This window comes from Geotrypetes seraphini, chromosome 8 (genome assembly GCF_902459505.1).
Source record: "Geotrypetes seraphini chromosome 8, aGeoSer1.1, whole genome shotgun sequence".
Classification (NCBI taxonomy): Eukaryota; Metazoa; Chordata; class Amphibia; order Gymnophiona; family Dermophiidae; genus Geotrypetes; species Geotrypetes seraphini.
Genome location: NC_047091.1, coordinates 24972314 through 24993471, shown reverse-complemented (window position 1 = coordinate 24993471; position 21158 = coordinate 24972314). Strand labels below are relative to the sequence as shown.

General features: G+C 44.0%; 1 protein-coding gene across 3 annotated transcripts in view; it reads left to right on the top strand.

The window, feature by feature from the left end:
- COL16A1 (collagen type XVI alpha 1 chain) overlaps window positions 1-21158 on the top strand; it is a 144096-nt gene that overhangs the window by 18539 nt on the left and 104399 nt on the right. For all 3 annotated transcript variants that reach the window (XM_033956124.1, XM_033956123.1, XM_033956122.1), the window contains exons 3-6: window positions 3865-3930; window positions 6967-7084; window positions 19204-19327; window positions 19627-19902. In XM_033956124.1, coding sequence (XP_033812015.1) covers window positions 3865-3930; window positions 6967-7084; window positions 19204-19327; window positions 19627-19902 — 584 coding nt within the window. The remainder of the gene's footprint in view (window positions 1-3864; window positions 3931-6966; window positions 7085-19203; window positions 19328-19626; window positions 19903-21158) is intronic.

Sequence of the window (21158 nt, the reverse complement as noted above, 5' to 3'; positions counted from 1 at the left end):
AAGCGCTAATAATGCAGCTCAGTCCAAGAAACATCATAGGTAACATCAAAACTACAGTCAACTAGAAATGAGCAATAACAAGAATAGTAAAGATAAAGTCCAATAAATAATCCAATTGAAAGTCACTGACATAATAAATATTAATCTGGCAGATCAGAGTCAGATAGTCCTGGCGATGTCTAACTTCCAGTCATGAAGTATTTTGAAGTGGGAATTGGGGGCATGTGCCCCCCCCCCCCCCAATACTGCAACATCTAATGCCAAAATTTCCCCCTTTCCACTCTTTGCCCCCCCCCCCCAAGTAATCAGGCAAAGTACAGCACTGCCTCCAGTGAACGAAATCGACATGGCTAAAGCTCTGTTACAAGTACAGAATGACACAGGGACAAATTTGTTCCCGTCCCTATCCCTTGAGTTCTGTCCCTGTCCCTGCACCATCCCTGCAAAAGTTCGAGGCTTGTACAGATGAGGACCGAGCTTGCAGGGATGGAACACAAGAACAGTCATATGGGGACAGACCAAAGGTCCATCAAGCCCAGAATCCTTTTTCCAACACTGGCCAATCCAGGTCACAAGTACCTGGCAGAAACCCAAATAGTAGCAACATTCCCTGCTACCAATCACAGGGCAAGTGCTGGCTTGCCCCATATTTATCTCAATAGAAGACCATGGGCTTTTCCTCCAGGAACTTGTCCAAACCTTTTTTTCAACCCAACTATGCTAACTGCTGTTACCACATCTTCTGGCAACAAGTTCCAGAGCTTAACTAGGCTAGAGAAGAAAGGGCTCTTCGGTTTGGAAAAGATAGGGCTGAAGGGGGGTATGATAGAGGTCTACAAAATCCTGCTGAGTGGTGTAGAAACAGGTAAGAGTGGCCTAGTGGTTAGGGCTGCAGCCTCAGAACCCTGAGGTTTCAGGCTCAAGCCCAGCACTGTTCCTTGTGACCTTGGGCAACTCACTTATAACAGGTACATTAGTCAGAGTATCAGGACAGATAGGGAGAAATACTTGAGTACCTGAATATAAACCACATGGACTATAAGAGGTTTATAAATATTAAAATAAAACAATTAACCATTTACTGAGTGAACAATATTTCCTCCTAGTCTTCATAATTTTGAAAGAGTACAAAGTGGATGCACTTTTACCCGTTTCTACACCACTCAGGATTTTGTAGAGTTTGTCATTTTGAACCTTTTCTGCTTTCGCTGTATCTTTTTTGGTGACCAGAATTGAATTCCAGTACTCAAGAAGAGATCGCACTATGGAGTGATACAGAAGCATTCAAAGGGTTTTGTGGCTTTTTCTCCCACAATGTGACATTGTAAATCTTTCACTCCTTAGTTTACCAAATTGTGCCCTGAATGTTTTCTCTTGTCATAGCATGTTTGTTATGTCAATTTCCCTGGTTTAATTGTAAACCGCTTTGGCTTAACTTGTTTTGTTAATTAATTGCGGTACCATATATCAAATACATGCAACTGTAAGGTCCAGCTGTTCAGACGCTACCATGCACGATACCAGAATCTGCAGCACTGGGCACTTTGGTCTTGGCTTGGCACATATTCACCAGCTTAGCACAGACGCAGGCCTGGATTTAGAATCCTGGTTGCAAAGCATTGTGGGAAGTGATTTGACTGAAATTCCTAGAATACCTTTAGGCAAGGATTACTAAAGCAGGAGGTGTGTGAGGGCAGATGAGGCATGGCGGGCTGCGACCTGAATGCCTCTGCAGAGCAGCCTGTGAGCTGTCTGTCCTACCGTACTGCAAGGGTCTCCCAAACAGAATCGCACATTCCTTTCTTAGGCTGTGCAGCTGAAGGAGCTTTTCTTCCTTTTTTTAATGTCAGCAGCTTTGACATTTACTCGTTTGCCTGTTGTTTACCCTCTTTCTGGGAACATGGAGGAACAGAAAGGGTGAGAGAGGGGCAGAATGACTCAGAAGCTACATCACCAACTGTTTTTTGTTTAGAGCAGTGGTTCCCAACCCTGTCCTGGAGGAACACCAGGCCAATTGGGTTTTCAGGCTAGCCCTAATCAATATGCATGAAGCAAATTTGCATGCCTATCACTTCCATCATTTGCAAATCTCTCTCATGCATATTCATTAGGGCTAGCCTGAAAACCCGATTGGCCTGGTGTTCCTCCAGGACAGGGTTGGGAATCACTGGTTTAGAGGATTTTCACCCACACGCTGATTGTATTATTGAACCCAGTGACTCCGTACAAAGCCCCTGATCCATTTGGATATTTTGTCTGCACCCTTTTCCACCATCGCTAACATCCAGATCTCCCTCCTTCCACATTTGGCCCACTACCTTTGACTCCTCGCTCTCCATCTTTGCTCATATTGCTACGATATTTCATTTCTCTCTGTATAATATCATGGAACCTGCCACTTCCTTCTTAAACACAGTACTAAAATCCTTGTCATCTCTCTGGTCTCTTCCACCCTCCCTGGACTACTGCAACCTACCTAATGCCTCGGCCACTGGACTGTCTTCCTCGGCATCAGTCTATCCACTCAAATGGCCTCCATGTAACTGTTAGAGAGACATTGAAAGGGGAAGAGGTATAGACACTGTAAATTGTGTGCATTCATTTTGCATTTAGGGTGAACATATGCATGAGGAGACTTATCATATATGTTTGCACCTACATTTCTGGGAAGGAAACGGCAAGCCACTCCTTTATTAGGCTACTAAGAAACTGTCACACTGTAGGAAGACCTGAGTTGGCCATTCTTGGAAAGAGGATACTGGGCTTGATGGACTTTCGGTCTGTCCTAGTATGACAATTCTTATGTTCTTATATTCTTATGCGAGCCAAGTCTAGGACAATCAAGTCACTGTGACATCACTGATGAGGTTGGCTCTTAGGCATTGTTGGAATGAGGCATTATGACATAACAATCTCAGCTCTGGAATGTTGCTACTCTTTGGGTTTCTGTCAAGTACTTTGGACCTGGGTTGGCCACTGTTTGAAACAGGATACTGGGCTTAATGGACCTTCGGTCTGTCCCAGTATGGCAACTCTTATGTTCTTATGTGAGCCAATTATAGGACAATCAAGCCATTGTGACACTACTGATGAGGTTGGCTCTTAGGCATTGATTGAACGAGGCATTATGACATCACAATCTCAGCTCTAGAATGTTGCTACTCTTTGGGTTTCTGCCAGGTACTTGGGACCTGGGTTGGCCACTGCTGGAAACAGGATACTGGGCTTGATGGTCTGATGCTTATAATCTTATGTTCTTATGTAAATGTTAAGTAGGGCTGGTTATGTTTCCTCCAGTTGGTCATATGTGACCCAGTAAACCCAACATCCCTAGGGTTAAAGGGAGCCTTCATTTTGCCATTTTGTTGTAGGACAATCAGGAAGAAAACTTTAGGCAGAACTCAGTTACGTTTGTTTAATTTTGCATAACTAAAATACTAGTTATTGAAAGAACTTCCAATGTAGCTTAAATTTTGGTGGGTAACATAGTATTAACTTAACATTCTAAAAAAGGTTCTGGATCAAGATAATAACACAAATCCCATTAAAGTCACTTTATTTCCACCCCAGTGATCAGCTGATAGTGATTTCTGAAGCTGCTGCGCCCTCTGTCAAAATGCAACTCCCAGACGTTTAGAATCCAAAACCAAAATTGGCCTGGCAAGTGATGCTATGGCATTTATCCCCTCCAGAAACCACAGACACACTTGGATGAAGTCCTTGGGTCATGTGGCACCATTATTACCTCTGGGGTTCACTCTGATCAGCCAGGACACGTGGATGGTGATCTCTGATTAAGTGGGTTTGGAAAGGTGGCAGGTGAACGCAGCAACTCACCCGTATCTCCTGACTTCTCTCTTAAAGGCAATCAGTGTCCAAGTTTACAAGAGGAAGGAGTGAAGTTGGAGCAGCAACATGTCAACATTTCCGGTGAGTCTGACTGAATTCCTGAAAAGTTGCGCAGTATCTACTGTTTTGGGATCCTGCCAAATCTTATCAACTGGATTGGCCACAGTTAGTTATAGGATACTGAGCTAGATAGATCTTTGGTCTGACCCAGTGAGGCAGCAGTACTCGAGATCCACAACCGTGCCGGGTTTTTAGCATTTCCACAATGACTATGTATGAGATCTATTTACATTCAGGCATTTGAATAGTCATAATGGAAATCCTGAAAACCAGGCTAGGTTGAGAACTGGATTTGAAGACCCCTTCAGTAGGGCAACTCTTATGTTCTTAATGCTCCATATGATTACTCTAGTTGTGCATAAGAAGCTGCCTTCTCTCTTATAGGATAACCATCTGTTCCCAGTACTATGCACCATTAAGCAATGGAAACAGAGACACAGAACACTTACAATGCAGTTCTCACTGAACCTGTTAAAGAGCTTGGAAAATGGTTTCAAATTTTAAACTAATTGGATCATGGATAGAGCTAGATTACAAGGTGAAAAACTGAAACAATTGTATGAAGCTGGAGTAGTCCTTTATCCCTGGGCCTGAGACTTCAACAACAACTAAAATATCCATTCTAGCTTGACAGAATGGGAGATTCCATAATCCATACAAAGTCAAAATAAAGACTGATTGATTGATTCCATTTTCTCTACCATTCTCCTAGGGGAGTTCAGAACAGTTTACATGAATTTTATTCAGGTACTCCAACATTTTTTCCTTGCCAAGAACACTGTTGTTATAAAGACATATCTGAGACCAGAGCCAAAGATGTGTGTAATAGGGGGATTGCATTCAAATGAGTCTGCAGAAGACACAGGGCTGGATTCAGTAAATGGAACAGAAAAATCAGCGGTCAGAAGGGATGAGCATCCTTTCACCTAGGGGGGATTCCACGTTCAACTTTGGGCAGGAAGACTTATGCCAGCCAAACCCTGGTGCAAATCTTGGCATGCAAGTTGGGCCTGCGTGCATCTTCTAAGAACTCCCTTGACCCACCTATGCCCTCCCATGGCCACACCCCTTTTGGGGTACACACTATGGGATTTGGGCGCCCAGGCTTATAGAAGAATAGTGTGCAACCACTCCTAACTGGTGCCAATTAACAATGATAATTGTTTGCTAGCATCCTAATTGGCTCGTTAATTGATTAGACTGCTTTCTCATCTCAGGACATGGATAATGGAGACCCATGGCCTCTTCCCTTCCACTATAGCCTCAGTCCAGGGCCTCACTTTACCTTCTTCAGCATAGAAAGAATGTAAAGATGCCTTAGAACATTGTGGAAAGTCACAAACTGAGCAGTACTTTCCAAAAGATGTGGGTAAGGAGCCCTACTGTATAACCAACACAAAAATGAGATCATAATAATATAACAACGGTGAAGTAGGTCCTCAGTGTGAGGTTGCAAGAACCACAGCCACCACGCTTAACCTTCCTGGGCTTTATCCAGAGTGAGAATTCACAACTTAGCCCTACACTATCACAGGAACATACTGTGTGTGAATAAAGTTATATAGTGAAATTATTATCTCATTGGGGCTCCTTACCCACACTTTTTGGCAAATACTGCTCAGTTTGTGGCTTTTAAGAATATTTTGCAGTTCTTAGGGATTTGGGTTTTTTTTGTTTTTCTTTAGAACATTGCGGAGACAATGGACACAACAGAAAGATTTAGCTCATGCCTTTTCCAGGGTGTGGTAAACATATCTTCAGGTACACCAGGTGTGTTCCTGTCCCTGGAGGGCTTACAATCTAAGCTTGCACCTGAGGCAAGGGAGGGTTCACTGACTAGTACAGGATCACAAGTTGAACCCTGGCTTCCCTTAAGCTACTCCTCCACTTTTCCTACAAGAAAACGAAAGTAAATAATGAATTGTTATCAGAATAATTATGAAAGTCCACTATTCTGTCCATAGAATCTCAGCTGCCTGAGGTTTGGCAGATAGAGCTCTTCACATTTCCACTCAAAATGGAAAAAATGATCTCCTTCTCTAGCAAACAGGGCCCATCTCACACTACCACAGAGAGGACATGGCTTACATCCTTGAGTGTGACGTCTGCTCCCAGGCTGGCTGGGTCTGGAAATGGGGGCAGAAGAGGAAGAAGATAAGGGATTAAAGGACTTCTTAACTTTAGAAAAGCAATAAAAACACACCTCTTCCCCTAATAATAATAATAATAACAACAGCTTATATACCACAATACCGTGAAGTTCTATGCGGTTTACAAAGATTAAGCAAAGGTCCAAATTGATTGACTTTAAGAGGGGAGGAAGAAAGAGGGTTAATAGGACAGGAAATCAATTTTTGAGGAGAGAGTGATCAATAGAACAAGTTAATCTTCCCCTAACTCCCCTGCCTAAGGCTGAGAGAATACAAAAAAATAGTAACATAGTAGATGACGGCAGATAAAGACCCAAATGGTCCATCCAGTCTGTCCAACCTTACCCTCTCTTTAAATTACTGATTTAATTTAAATTGTCCTTCTTCTTAGCTCTTTCTGGGCCAGAACGCAAAGCTCTGCCCGCACTGTGCTTACGTACCATGTACTGAAGTCTCCTTCAAAACTCAAATGTGTCACATTAGGATAAAAGCATATTTCATTTGTAGTAACTTTCATTGTAACTTTGTCAAGTTTATCCTGTAAACTGGATATTATGTATATTGGTATTAGAACCCTAGTAAGTGTCATTAGGATGAAAACTTGTATAGTAAACTTGTACTGAAATTATGGCAAATCCAGTGCAAATCGTAACCTGTTAACTGTATATTGTGTATGTTTAAGCTGTAACCTGTTCTGGGCTCTTTGGGGACAACGGGATGGAAAACGAATGAAATAAATGAATCTTGGTGAGGGGACACTGTCTCTGCTGCAAATGAAGTCTGATGGCACTGGAGCCCAGTACAGGCTGGTTCTAGTTGATCTGGAAGGCTGAACATAGCTGGAAAGCATAAGCTGAGTTTGACAGCCCCAAATGACTCTCTTCTCCCTCCATTTTATGTCTCCTAGGGTTTAATCTCATCCAAAGATTTTCTCTTTTGAATCTCCCATCAGTAAAGAAGATTCGTAATCCCAAAGGACCAATTATTTTGCGGCTAGGCACCGCCCCAATGGTTAAACTCACAGAGTAAGTGTTGAGCTTTGGAAGACTTGCCATATGCTGAAAGGGATTAGAGGCAAGTCACTCCAGAAACGTATCCAGGGTGTCTCTGGTGGGGATATGATGAGTACCACATTGCATGATAAACTATTATTGAAATGAATATGAATTATTTCGATATTTTCTTTTTGATAATTCTCCATGGGTACAAAGTGTCTATGGAGTTTGTACCTGTGCAAATACATTTTCCAATCCTGTCTTTTAAACATGTCACCAGGGGGACAGGGTTGGAAAAAAGTACTTTTGTGAGGTAATACTGAGAGCAGACAAAGCCTATGAGGATAAGTGAACATTGCTTTTCTTAGAAATTTGGATCTGGTGATAGAAGAGAGATTGCAAGTTTGATAAATTCTATGAACCTGAAAGATATAATGGCCTAGATTGAGAAACTAAAGAGCAGCAAATCACCTGGCCTAGATGGTGTATATCCCCAAGTACTGAAAGAATTGAAAAATGAAATTGCAAATCTACTATTAATAATCTGAAACTTCTCAGTAAAATTTTCTATGGTACTTGTAAAATGGCAGATGGTCATCACTGCCAACTTTTAAAAAGAGCTCAAGGGTGATTCGGATAACTACGGATCAGTAAGTCTGATGTCATTGCCAAGCAAATAGTAGAATCAATTAAAAAGAAGAAACTTTTTGAACATATGAACAGACATGGTTTAGTGAGACAGAATCAACATGGATTTAGCCACGGGAACTCTTGTCTCACCCATCTGCTACTTTTTTTGAAGGCATGAATAAACATGTGGATAAGGGTGAGGCAGTTGATATAGTGTATCTGAATTTTCAGAAATGATTTAGTAAAGTCCCTCATAAGAGACTCCTGAGGAAACTAAAAAGCCTTGAGATAGGAGGCAATGTCCAGTTGTGGTCTGGAGATTGGTTCAATGGCTAATTTTCTTAATGCCCCCGGGGTATAGATTGTGGCCTGTGCTTTTTAGCATATTTGTAAATCATCTGGGAATGGGATTAATGAGTGAAGTGATCATCTTTGCAGAGAACACAAAATTAAGCAAAGTTGTTAATTCGCGTATGGATTGTGAGAGGCAGATGAAATTTAATGTAGACCAGTGCAAAATGATGCATCTGGGAAGCATATTCCAAATCACAGATACTTGATGCAAGGTTCTACTCAGGAAAAGGTGTCAACCTGGACAGTTCGTATGCAACAGAACAAGAGGGGTGACAAATCGCCCGACTTGGCCAAGTTTTTCCCTTATAGGGCTGCTTCAGAGGCTATGGTTACTGTTAAAAATAATCAAATAATATACAATTGCATCGAATGATTAAGACTCACATCCTAGCGAACACCTGAATAATACAGAAACAATTAATAGAAATGTTTATTGACATCCCTCTTGTTCTGTTGCTCTGTCAATAATTCACCCCCCACTTTTATGAAGGCTTTTTAAATTGTCGGCTGTGGTGGTATTAGCTCCGATGTTCATAGGAATTCTATGTAATACTGCCATGGCCTGCGATAAAAAAGCATAATGCAGCTTCATAAAGTGTGTGTGTGGGGGGGGGGGGGGGGGGGGTTTGTCTTGGATTTTCTTGGTTTGCATTCTACTTTGTTCACTGCTCTGGATCTTGTGGAACTCCTGCCTTCCTGCTTTGAATTCTTATAACTAGTCATTTTATGAATTTAAGTTGTATGCTAAATTGCTGTACTCTGCCTTGGGTGAATTTCTTCATAAAGGCAGTTAATAAATCCCAAGAGCAAAGCGGTCAAGTCAGGCACAGACATCAACCCTCTCTGTGGTCTTTAGACTACATCAGGCACAGATTTCGTTGGAGACAAGGATAGCCTAAGATATTTAATCCATTCCCTGTTTATGTGACTCTAGTGGGAAATCATCTCCTGACCAAAAAGAAAGGCTTTGTTTGATTTCATTTGGTTCGTTGTAAATGCGTTTGGGTTGCTTTGTAAAGAGACGCTGCCTGACTCCCTGGAGTATAGCGCGAGCAGAGGTAGCTTTGTTCTAGAGAGAGGCTGATTGAGGAGAAGTGCTCTATCATTATGATACTAATTCTGTTGTCATGGTTGGTGCATGAGTGAAACGGTTGACTCAGCACATAGCTGAGAAGACCATTATGGTGAGCTACTGTATGTGAAAGGATGGTTGCTTTGGTTTGACACTCATGGAGCTGACTCTTTGACTAGAGAAGTTTCCTTGTATTGTCGTATGGTCCTGAGCCAGGCTTGAAGTTCAGAGCTTTTTATTGGAAGTCTATTTAAGATCACGCTTTGTGTGATGGCTAATGATCTCATCTATCTGGTGATATTTAGAGGGAATGGAGTTCTGTTTGGAGTAGTGCCAACCTCTGCTCAAAATTAAAACAGGCAAAATGCATCTCTTGGAGAGGAGGGGCTTAATGTGATTGAAGACTAGATTAAGGGAGAAGCCAGAGATGGAGCAGACCTCTGGTTCCTGCCTACCAATAGCATTGCCAAGGACTGGTCTCATCCCTGAGCAAAACTTCAATTTCCTCACTGCTTTACTTATGAAACAGCTCGTGTTGGTGATGGGATGGGCATGGGACAGAGGTGTGCAGGCTTTTATCCCCTTCTATGGAGCCTGGAGAGGGGCTGCAGATGAGCCCATTGACTGTTGTACTTGGTTTCAAGGTCTCTTTGGTCCTGCCACACTGTAAGGTTAATTCCTTTCAAGACCTTGGAAAGATTTTGGAACCCCAAATAATCGCAAGATTCCAGATCCCAGAGTAGCAAGAATCCATTCACCAACCCCAGGGATAAGCAGTGGCTTTTCCCAAGTTTGCCGTCATAATGGTGTATAGAAACATAGAAACATAGAAATAGACGGCAGATAAGGGCCACGGCCCACCAAGTCTGCCCACCCCAATAACCCTCCCCTACCTTTCTCTGTGAAGAGATCCCACGTGGCGATCCCATTTTGACTTAAAATCAGGCACGCTCCTGGCCTCGACCACCTGCAGTGGAAGATTATTCCAGTGATCAACCACCCTCTCGGTGAAGAAGTATTTCCTGGTGTCACCGTGTAGTTTCCCGCCCCTGATTTTCCACGGATGCCCTCTTGTTGCCGTGAGGCCTTTGAAAAAGAAGATATCCTCCTCCACCTCTATACGGCCCATGAGATATTTGAACATCTCGATCATGTCCCCCCTCTCTCTGTGTTCCTCGAGTGAGTATAGCTGCAATTTTTTCAGCCTTTCCTCATACGGGAGATCCTTGAGCCCCGAGACCATCCGGGTGGCCATACGCTGGACCGACTCAAGTCTCAGCACATCTTTGCGGTAATGCGGCCTCCAAAATTGTACACAGTACTCCAGATGGGGTCTCAGCATGGATCTATACAATGGCATAATGACTTCGGGCTTCCGGCTGACGAAACCCCTACGTATACAACCTATGATTTGTCTAGCCTTAGATGAAGCTTTCTCCACTTGCTTGGCAGTCTTCATGTCCTCACTGATGATCACCCCTAAGTCACGTTCTGCTACAATCCTTTGTAGGATTTTACCATTAAAGGTGTACGTCTTGCATGGATTTTGGCTGCCCAGGTGCATGACTTTACATTTTTCGGTATTGAAACTGAGTTGCCAGGTCCTGGACCAGTAGGAGTAGGTCGTGCACCATACTGTCAGGCATTGAGTTTCCGTCTGACCCTGTGCTTTGGTCTGACGTGTTCCTGCCTACTACATTGCATAGTTTGGCGTCATCGGCGAATAGCGCTATTTTACCTTGAAGTCCCTCAGCCAAGTCCCTTATGAAGATGTTGAATAGGATTGGGCCCAAGACCGAGCCCTGCGGCACTCCACTGATCACCTCCGTCTTTTCGGAGGGGGTGCTGTTCACCATCACCCTCTGAAGCCTATCTCTAAGCCAGTCCCTAACCCATGCTGTCAATGTGTCTCCTAATAATATAGAGCTCATCTTGTTCAACAACCTGCGGTGTGGCACGCTATCAAATGCTTTGCTGAAGTCCAAGTATACGATATCTAGGGACTCCCCAACATCCAGCTTCCCTGTCACCCAGTCAAAGAAGCTGATTAGGTTAGATTGGCAGGACCTCCCCTTAGTAAATCCATGTTGACGCGTATCTCGTAGATTCTCCTCGTCCATGATCGTATCCAATTGGCGTTTGATTAGAGTTTCCATTAGCTTGCTCACTATTGATGTGAAACTCACTGGTCTGTAGTTAGCAGCCTCCGTCCTGCATCCTTTTTTGTGGAGTGGAATGACGTTAGCCGTTTTCCAGTCCAATGGGACTTTACCTGTACTAAGGGAGAGATTGAAGAGCGCGGATAGCGGTTCCGCCAAGACGTCACTTAATTCCCTGAGTACCCTGGGGTGTAGGTTGTCTGGCACCATTGCTTTGTTAACCTTGAGATTAGATAGTTCAAAGTGGACAGTGCTGGATGTAAACTCGAAATTTCGAAATGGGTCTGCCGAGCTATCCCTTGTCTGCAGCTGAGGGCCGGATCCCGGCGCCTCACAGGTGAAGACTGAGCAGAAGTATTCATTTAATAGTTCAGCCTTTTCAGAGTCTGATTCTACATAGTTCCCGTCTGGTTTCTTAAGGCGTACTATCCCGTCTGTGTTTCTGTTTCTGTCACTAATATACCTGAAGAGGGGTTTATTGCCCTTCTTGATGTTCTTCGCTAGATTCTCCTCCATTCTAAATTTGGCCTCTTTGACCTTTGTTTTGACTGCTCTTGACTTGGCCAGATAGTCTTCTCTAGAGTCCTGCTTCCCTGATTGTTTATAAGATATGAACGCTCTTTTCTTTTCTTTTATGAGGTCTGAGATCTCTGCAGAGAACCACTGTGGCTTATTGTTTCTTCGCCGTTTACTTACCAATTTAATAAAGCGGTTGGTTGCTTCTTGTATGGTAGCTTTTAGAGTTGACCACAATACTTCTACATTATCTGTTTCTGCTCGGTTATGCAGCGCCTGATGGATGAAATCCCCCATGCCCTCGAAGTTGGCGTCCTTGAAGCTGAGGACCTTGGTTAATGTGTTAGATTTTGTGAAACCTTTCCTGAGATTGAACCATACCATGTTGTGGTCACTGGAGGCCAACCTGTCGCCCACCGAGGCCTTTTTGACACTTTCTCCATTGGTAAGTATCAGGTCCAGTATCGCCCGATCCCTTGTTGGCTCCAATACCAGTTGCCTGAGTCGTGCTCCCTGAATAGAGTTTAATAGCCTTCTGCTGCTGTTGGACGCAGAGGAAAGTGTGGTCCAGTCCACATCAGGCATATTGAAGTCACCTAACAATACAGTGTCCCCACGCAAGGTGATATTCTCTATATCCTCGATTAATTCCATATCCAGGTCATCCTGCTGTCTTGGGGGTCTGTATATTACACCAAGATACAGGCATTTGTCCTTCCCCCTAGCCAGATTCACCCAAAGGGATTCCCCTGTGTACCTGACATCTGCGATTCTGGTGACTTTAATGTCATCTTTGGTATATAGTGCTACCCCTCCTCCCAATTTGCCCTCCCTGTCTCGGCGAAGCAAGTTGTAACCCGGTATGACCATGTCCCAGCCATGGGAGTCCGTGAGCCAGGTCTCGGATATCGCCACCACATCTAGGTTGGCGTTCCTCATTTCTGTCTCTAATTCCAGGATTTTATTTCCCAAGCTGTGAGCGTTGACGTACATAGCCCTCCATGTTATATGTTTGCTATGACTCTGTGTGGATATTCCTGCTTGATCTACTTTGACCTCCTTAGTGCAATTTGCTATGTGTGTACTAGACCCAGAGTTACAACGTGAACTTGTCCCAGGCTTGGAAATGTGTACACTATCCCTCGACCCAGAATTACAATGTGAACCTAGCCCAGATTCGGCAATGTGTGTCCCCATCCCAGCCCCAAACCCAGAAATGCAAAGTTTACTTACCTCAGTCTCTACAAAGTATTTGCAGCTTTGCTCACCTTGTAGGTCAATTGTGCCTGTACCCTTCCCCAACTTACCTAGTTTAAAGTGTATGGACTTAACCTCCAAGAACTTGTCTAAACCTTTTTTTAAATTCAGAGAAGCTAATTGCTTTTAGCACTGTCACATGATACTGCCTAACCAGTTACACTTGTGGATTTTCCATAGGACTTCAACACCTGGTAAAATCACCAGTTCACACATGTCAGCCTGCATGGAGATGTAGTCCTAGGGTGATCTGGGTGAGGCGACAATCCTCACACCTAGAAAAGTTAATTTTATGTTCTCCTCTTTTTAAAACTGTTTCCTTTTGGTCAGGAACTTGTTCCTTCTTCTTACCATACAGGTATATTCTTGAAATTCTAGTTTCCGATGTCTCAAGTCCCACATATTCCTTCCCATCACACTCTTGGATGGAGAATCGGAAACTCTCTTCAGTGTAGAGAAGTTAGAGTCTGCCAGGACCCACCAGGATTGATTTGTTTCTGAAGGAAAGAAAATGTTGTGAAGAATTGGTTGGAGAAAAATGCTGTAGAGGTTTTTGCAATTTCATAAATGTTTGATCCTTTCCAATTCTCGAATCCTCAGTGGAGACAGGATTGATGTACAGAATCTCTTTGACATTTTAAAACAAATTCAGATGTGAGCAGAAAGGCATGAAATGTACAGAGTAGAGAGAAGTGAGGTGAAAGCCAGACGGATTTCTACGCTCCGTGTCCCACAAATTGCAAACAACTGAAGAAGATTCAGCAACTCCAACACTGGGGGAACTGAGGCCATTGGCAGACAGATTTCTACAGTCTGTATCCCAGACAGTGGCGTAGCGAGGGTGAGAATAGCACCCTTTCCCCACCCTCTTCCCCGCCCCCTCCTGCCATGTGTGCACCGCTTCCCTTCCCCGTTCCTCGGTAATGTTCCTGTCCCCAAGCTGCTATCACACTGGCCCTGGCTCTTCCTATGATGTCACTTCCAGGGCGGAGGTCCAGGAAGTGATGTCAGAGGAAGAGCCAACACTGGTGCAACAGCAGGTTAGGGGTTGCTGCTCGTGCCAGGAATGTTACAGGGGTACGGAGGAAGGGAAGCAGCACGTATGTGCTGCAGTGGGGGGAGGGGCTGAGAGGAGGCAGGTGCTTCTATCCTCACCAAGATGGCACCCGGGGCAGACCCCTCTCTCCCTCTTACCATGCCATTGATCCTAGCTGAAGCTAACTAGTTGAACGGCTGACTCAACACATCATTCTGAGATTGATCATGGGGGAAATGAGGGTCTCCCCTCAGAATTCAATTCAAGGACATTCAAAGCTTAAAATGTAGTAACCCCTGGGGCTGGAGCTGGGTCATGGGTCCCTTTTCTTGTAGGGTAACCCTAGTAATGCTTGGGGATGATATGTGGTTATAACTTAGACTCCATCATGTTTGCTGCTTATATGGTTCGCACAGTGGAGACTTGGCAGCCAGTGTTTATGCACGAGTGGCTGGGGCCTGCACAGAGTGGCGAGCGCGCCTCTAATCATCTTGTTGGGTAGACGGAATGGACTCTGCAGGTGCTACTTTTGCTAATGAGGACTTCCTTGTCTTTGTAAGGCCCTAGACCAAAGGATGACTTGTCTGATGCAGTGATGTGCTGGAGGAGGCTTAAATGGATTTATAAGCACCAAAGAGTCCTCTTGCATGCAGCTAGAAGTGGCTTACTCATTAGAAGCCCGATTCATGTTCCTGCAATCAGAGGGAGAGACGTTCCAGTCAGCTTATGAGTCCAGCTGCCCTTTGTAAGATGTTCTGAGGTGAGAGAAAGCCCCAGGATCCAGCCCCTCTTCAAATCTGGTCTTAACCCTTGTGTTAAGCTTTGCCGCCCCCCCCCCCCCTCAGGAATTGTTTATGAGTGGGCTCCTACACCCATGAGTGGAGTGACTGTATAATCCCGGAAAGTGAATAATGTTTAGCCAGCAACTTTCTCTGGGCCTCTCTCCAGCACTGAGTATTTCCTTTCGGAAAGGTTGGCTTTGGGCCTGGATACTTCTAGACAGCAGGAGATTTAGGCCCTAATTGACTTTTCTTCCATTTTGTGTAAAGTAGGACCTTAAAGAGCTAAACATATGACATTTAACAGCTTCTTGTTTCATTAGAGTTTAGCAGAGACGGATTTGGTGTCTCATCCCCACCAAAGCAATACAACGTGAAGAAAAATAATGAAACCAATGAAAACGTCAAGCCTAAAGTAGTGTAATTGCTTTGCTAATTCACTTGAAAGGAATAAATGGAGATAGTTGAAAACAAAAAAAATAAAATATAGGGAGGAAGGCTGGTGGGGTGGGGGAGAGAGAGGAAGGCTGATGAGGTGGGTAGGGGTGGGTGTGAGGAAGAGGAAGGATGGTGGGGTGGTAATGAGGGAGTGGAAAGATAGTGGAATGGGAGAGGTCCAAATTCTGTGAGGTAGAGGAAGGCTGGTGGATTGGGTGTGGGGGAGAAAGAGAGGAAGGCTGGTGAGGTGGGTGTGAGGGAAAGGAGGGCTGGTGGAATGGGTGTGAGGGAGAGCAAGGCTGATGAGTTGGGTGTGTGAGAGAGAGAGGGGAAGAGTGTGTGGCGTGGTGGTTGAAGCTACCGCCTCAGCACCCTGGGGTTGTGGGTTCAAACCCCGCGCTGCTCCTTGTGACCCTGGGCAAGTCACTTAATCCTCCATAGCCCCAGGTACGTTAGATAGATTGTGAGCCCACCAGGACAGATAGGAAAAATGCTTGAGTACCTGATTGTAAAACCGCTTAGAAAACCTTGATAGGCAGTATATAAAATCCTAATAAACTTAAACTTAAGACTGATGGGGTGAGTATGAGGGAGAGGAAGGCTGATGGGGTAGAGTGGAATGAGGGAGAGAAAACATGGGGTGGGAGTGAGGGAGAGGAAGGCTGGTGGGGTGGGAACAATGGAGAGGAAGATGGGGGGAGGGGAGGGAGGGAGGGAAAGGTTGGTGGTGTATTGATTTTGATATTCCCTATTGGTCACAGAGGTGCTGATTTTTACCCAGCCCCTCTATTAAAGCACAATTTGCTTATCTTGCATGTATGTGTTGTAGAGAAGATTGGGAATAATTTGCAAATTTGGTGAGAAGTACGCTGAAAGTCTGTGGACAAATGTTTTGGCAGCCTGAGGTCCTGGAATTAACTGCACTCTCCAGCCGCTGAGCAGTGTTTAACCGCAGACTTTGAAATTGATATTTTAAGAGAATGGTGGCCCCCTTGAGATACAAATCAGATGGTAGCTGAACTGAGCTCCTAGAATTGCATAAGTATTTGGACTTTGTATCACTGTAGGTTTCAGATGCATTTGTGAAGTAAAGATAAATTACTGGAGCTTTTTACTGGAGAGGGATCAAGTGAGTGGGAAGAGTTGTCTTTTGCAGCCTCAGCTCCTGTCCAGAGCAGGCAGCCTTCCAGGCTCAAACTTCAGATGGGGCATTTAGCTGCTGATGGTTGGGCAGGAGGGTGTAGGAATTAAGGCCGCACCCAGGAAGTAGACGACTAGGGATGGGGAAAGGATTTATTTTACTCCTGAAGTCTGATCACCAAGGCTCAGCACTGTCTACGTCTTCTCTGACTTTTCTATACATAGTTTTAAGGAAGGGAAGAAACCCACGATCTACATTGTCAATTACCACTATCCATTCAATCATAGCCAACCCGTGGATACTCTGTAGGCCAGTCCTCGCCATTCTTCCCTGTTTTTCACGACTTCTTTCAATTGCTTGATGTTCATTCCTGTGTCATTCATAAGAACATAAGAACATAAGCAATGCCTCCACTGGGTCAGACCCGAGGTCCATCGTGCCCAGCAGTCCGATCACGCGGCGGCCCAACAGGTCCAGGACCTGTGCAGTAGCCCTCTATCTATACCCCTCTATCCCTTTTTCCATTCCATTCTTGATGGCATCCAGTCAACGGGCCTTTGGTCTGGTTTAGAGGCAATACTAGGAGATCTGTATGGTTCTGTTGAAGACTTTATGATTTCCTATCTAGCCCACGTTCTGTGACATGTCCTTCTTACCCCCTCCCCCATCTGGTTCCCTGGCTGTCATGCTCACCAGGACAAACAGCTGCTGAGATCAATAGTACAGATCTTGGCTCGAGTGAAAACTAACCTGGAATTAGTACCAATAAAACCTACACTATCTGCCACATGTTATCAGGCAGCCATAGTGCTGAATTGATCCCCACGAGAGACTGTCAATCTCTTCTCCAGTGTATTCACAGGGCTGTAACAGCAGTAGTGGAAGATTTTAGTTACACTGCTTTGATGGAGTTTCTGGTTTTCTTAGTCAGGTTTCATTGTATAATATGTTATTGAAAGAAGAGAATATCAGGAGGGGAAATTCTCACCTCCTGGACTTTCCGCTGGGTGGAGGTGAGAGTGCGCTAACACCAAAGTCGATAACAGCAGGTAGTGTGGTGAACATCACCTATGTCATTGGGATCTTTCGTTGACACACAAAAGTCTGATGTTCCCATGGCGCAGCTGCTGGCACATGGCTGGAAGGGCATACACAGAGAGGTACACCTTGCCCCTTGGGAGCCCCTTGGTGCTCCATTATGCTCTGTTGAGCTTTGAATTGTAAAATATAATTTTCCTGAAAATATGAGGAAGTGTAAAGACATCATTAAGTTGAAGGGTTCTATACCAATTGAGACAGGACCTATGGAAAAGCATATGGCACCAGCTAATTGGAGGAACATTTCTGGATCTCAGGTACTCTCCCCTTCTGAAGTCTTGTTGAGTCCTCCAGAAAAAACTCCTCCCCCTCCATTGACTCTTCCTGAAGTGGGGGAATCCAAAGAGGTCTCCAGTCTCTTTTGGTGCCTCCGTTGAGTTCAGTATCTCAACCTCATGTTGTGTCCTTTAAACAAAATCCGGAATAGCAAAGGGACACACTAAGTCTAGAGACTACTAAGGAAGTTTCTTTACAGGATATCGGAAGTTACATTTTCTATGAAGGGTGTGCTTAAGTCTATGATTTCTCAAACAGTAGCCTTCTCCAAGCAGGTGACAGAGAAATTTGAAAATGTGGATAAATATGTTTCAGCGTTGGACACGTAGGTTTCTAATCTGGTCTAATTGTATCTCAGTAATGAAGGATTCACAACTTTTGAATGCAAAGTTAGAGATGATGGCAAACGCACACAGAATGAGCAACCTGCACCTTCTTCATTTTCCTTCAATTGCCTCCAGAGATAATCTTTAGAAAGTGTCTTAAAGAGGTATTGGACTTGGCAAGCTCTGAAACCTTTTGGGGGAAGGAATGGATTTTGGGGGATTCTCTAGGGTCATGAGGGATTATCTTGCACTATGTTAGGAATTAATTTGAAGTTTAGCCTTTTGTAATTAGCCACTAGTCTTATTGCCGGGGTTTATTTGATTTCAGTTCTTACAGGATACTTGAAGGTTGAATTTTTCTGAAATATGAAGATGCTGATTATTTTGTTCAGTTTATGAAAATGTGTATAAAATTATTTCAATAAAAAAAGAAGAAAGAACAGAATATCAATAGTTAAATACTAATGACGTGGGATTTTGCTTAGACCTAGCAAAGAAATGGTTTTGTTTAGGCCCCTTTTAATCAAGCTGTTCGGGTTTTTTATCACCAGCCGGTGCGGTAAAAGGAATTCTATGAGCGTCAAAGCTTTTACCGCAGTGGCTGATGATAAAAAAAACCCTGATGCAGCTTGATAAAAGGGGGCCTTAGTGTGGTAGTTAGGGAGAGGTGAAATATACAATTCAGAAATAAAAGAAAACCACAAAGAGAATTACACAGTGGGAGTTTGTGACAGAGTTGAGTTGAGGGATGTTAAAGAGAAAGAAGGGGGGGGGGGGAAGCAGAGCTGGAAATGCCTATGTTCAGATGGCACCTTACCTGCTTCTTAGGTTTATAATATTTCACTTGCATAAACGTTTATGCAATAAACACAGCAAGATGTTTACAGTCCGTTCTTGGCCTATTTTGAGGACCTCTGAGGTCACCTTTGCCCTTCATCTTCTCCTGAGGGGTGAGCAGTGAATGGACATGGGAGAGCGAGTGTTCTCACTGTTCAGCAGGAGTTGCTCGTCTTTGAGTTCCTGGTGAAGAAGAGCTTCACTCATGGCTCTTCCCTTTCTTCTCTCAGGCAGCTCTTTCCCCATGGTTTGCCCAATGAATTTACGCTGGTAATGGCATTACTACTGAAGAAACAGATAAGTAGAGAGAATTGGTACCTCTTCCAGATCAATGACCAGCAAGGATACCTACAGGTATGTTTGCACTCTGCGGTCACCCCTCCCATCTCTTCTGTCTCTCTAGTCTTCAGTGTACCCTCTTGGGGCGTCCGCCCCTCGATATTCTTACCCTCTGAAAACTCCATCCCTTTGGAGGCTTCTGGCTAGAGCTCTGGCTGTCTCCCAGCTTTTTATATTTAGGGCATCTCTCCCTTGGGGTCCTTAGCCTCTTACAAGATACCAAGTGACAGGCACTCTCTCTTGGTCTTCTTACTCTGCCTGTTTTTGAGTTTCTGTTTCTACATTTACTGCTGAAAATTCTTGCTGTCTCCCAGCTCTCCTTAGGAATCAATGGTGAAGACAAAAGTCTGGAATTCCGTGCCAGGGGTTTGGAAAAAGATTCGGTGGCCTGTGTCTTCAGTGGGCAGGGAATCTCTTCTTTGTTTGATTCCAAGTGGCACAAAATTGCCCTGAGCGTCCAGGAACAACTCGTGTCTGTCCACATTGACTGCAAATACATTTCTACCAGACCCATCGACCGTAGACAGAGAATCAGCACTGCAGGGCACACCTTCATTGGCATCAGCGCCACAAAGGGAACGCCTGTCCAGGTAAGTTGTGGTCTTGCACACAAAACTGACTGGGCTCCTTCCAGGCACTGCCAGACTTTGCCTTTCTTCACCCACCTTTGTGCATTATTGCCCATAGGTGAAGGAAAATGAAGACGATACTGAAATGTCAAGTTTTTATTAAAATTTGATACAATCGCTTATCTGGTTTCCTAAGCGAGGTACAGTACCATCCATATTTAAATACAATAAATACACCCCCCCCCCAAAAAAAAAAAAAAACCCAACAAAAAAAAAACACTGACTAACTTGAACAAGAGGAAAGGATGGGAGGAAATACAATCAAGAAAAGGTAACATTTAAGGGAAGAACAATTTGGAGGGGAAACGAAGTCTCGGTCAGTAACGAATTACAGATTATAGGCTTCCTTAAATGGAATATGTTGGATGCTAGTGTTAAAGATGACTGGAACAAGTGGAGAGGCAGCTCTAGGCTGGATTTAGAAATTGTTTTTAATGCTGAGAAAAGAAGGGTCCACTGGAGTTTTCTCTCCCTCCACCAGAAGGATGAGTTCTACTCTGTGGTCAAGGTTAACACAATTATTTGTCAGCACTAGGCGGTCGCCAGGGGTGCCAAAGAGCAGTTACAGTCAAAGCAAAATGTTAGATCTGGGCAGCCCCCGAAACTCAAAGACCCATCAGTGTGGAGTTTTACCAACTAGCCCAGTTCCCCTGATTCTTCTGGGAGAGTTGGGGCTGGGGTGATCGTGATTGTTCAGGGTGGGGGAGGCAGCTAAGGTTTGCCTGGCGCTAGACCTGACCTTGGCTGTGCTCGTGGAAGCGACTCTGATAACCGAGGCATCCCCTCTGCCTAAGAGAAGATGGGTGGACCAGCGTTTTTCAACCCACTCCTCAGGATACAGCCACACACTGTCTCCTTCATAGTTCATATTCCTTACATATAAAAAACAGGATTTTTCAATATTGTTCAATAGTTTCACTAATCAAAAATTGATTGGATACATACCATACAAAACTATTCAGTTGATAAATATATAATTTATTTAATATTTTATTATTAATCAAAACCTATTCAATATAAATACTCAAATACACAAAAGATACAAACTCATAACACACAGAAGCCTCAAATTCATAAAATCATAATAGAAAAGTACTTGAAATTCCCACGTTGTTGTCATTCAAGTCATTACTCTTGCAGTTCATTACGATGAGGCAAAACACGGTCTCGTGTTGAGCAAATATTCTGGATACAATTCTCTTGGACACAATTTGAAC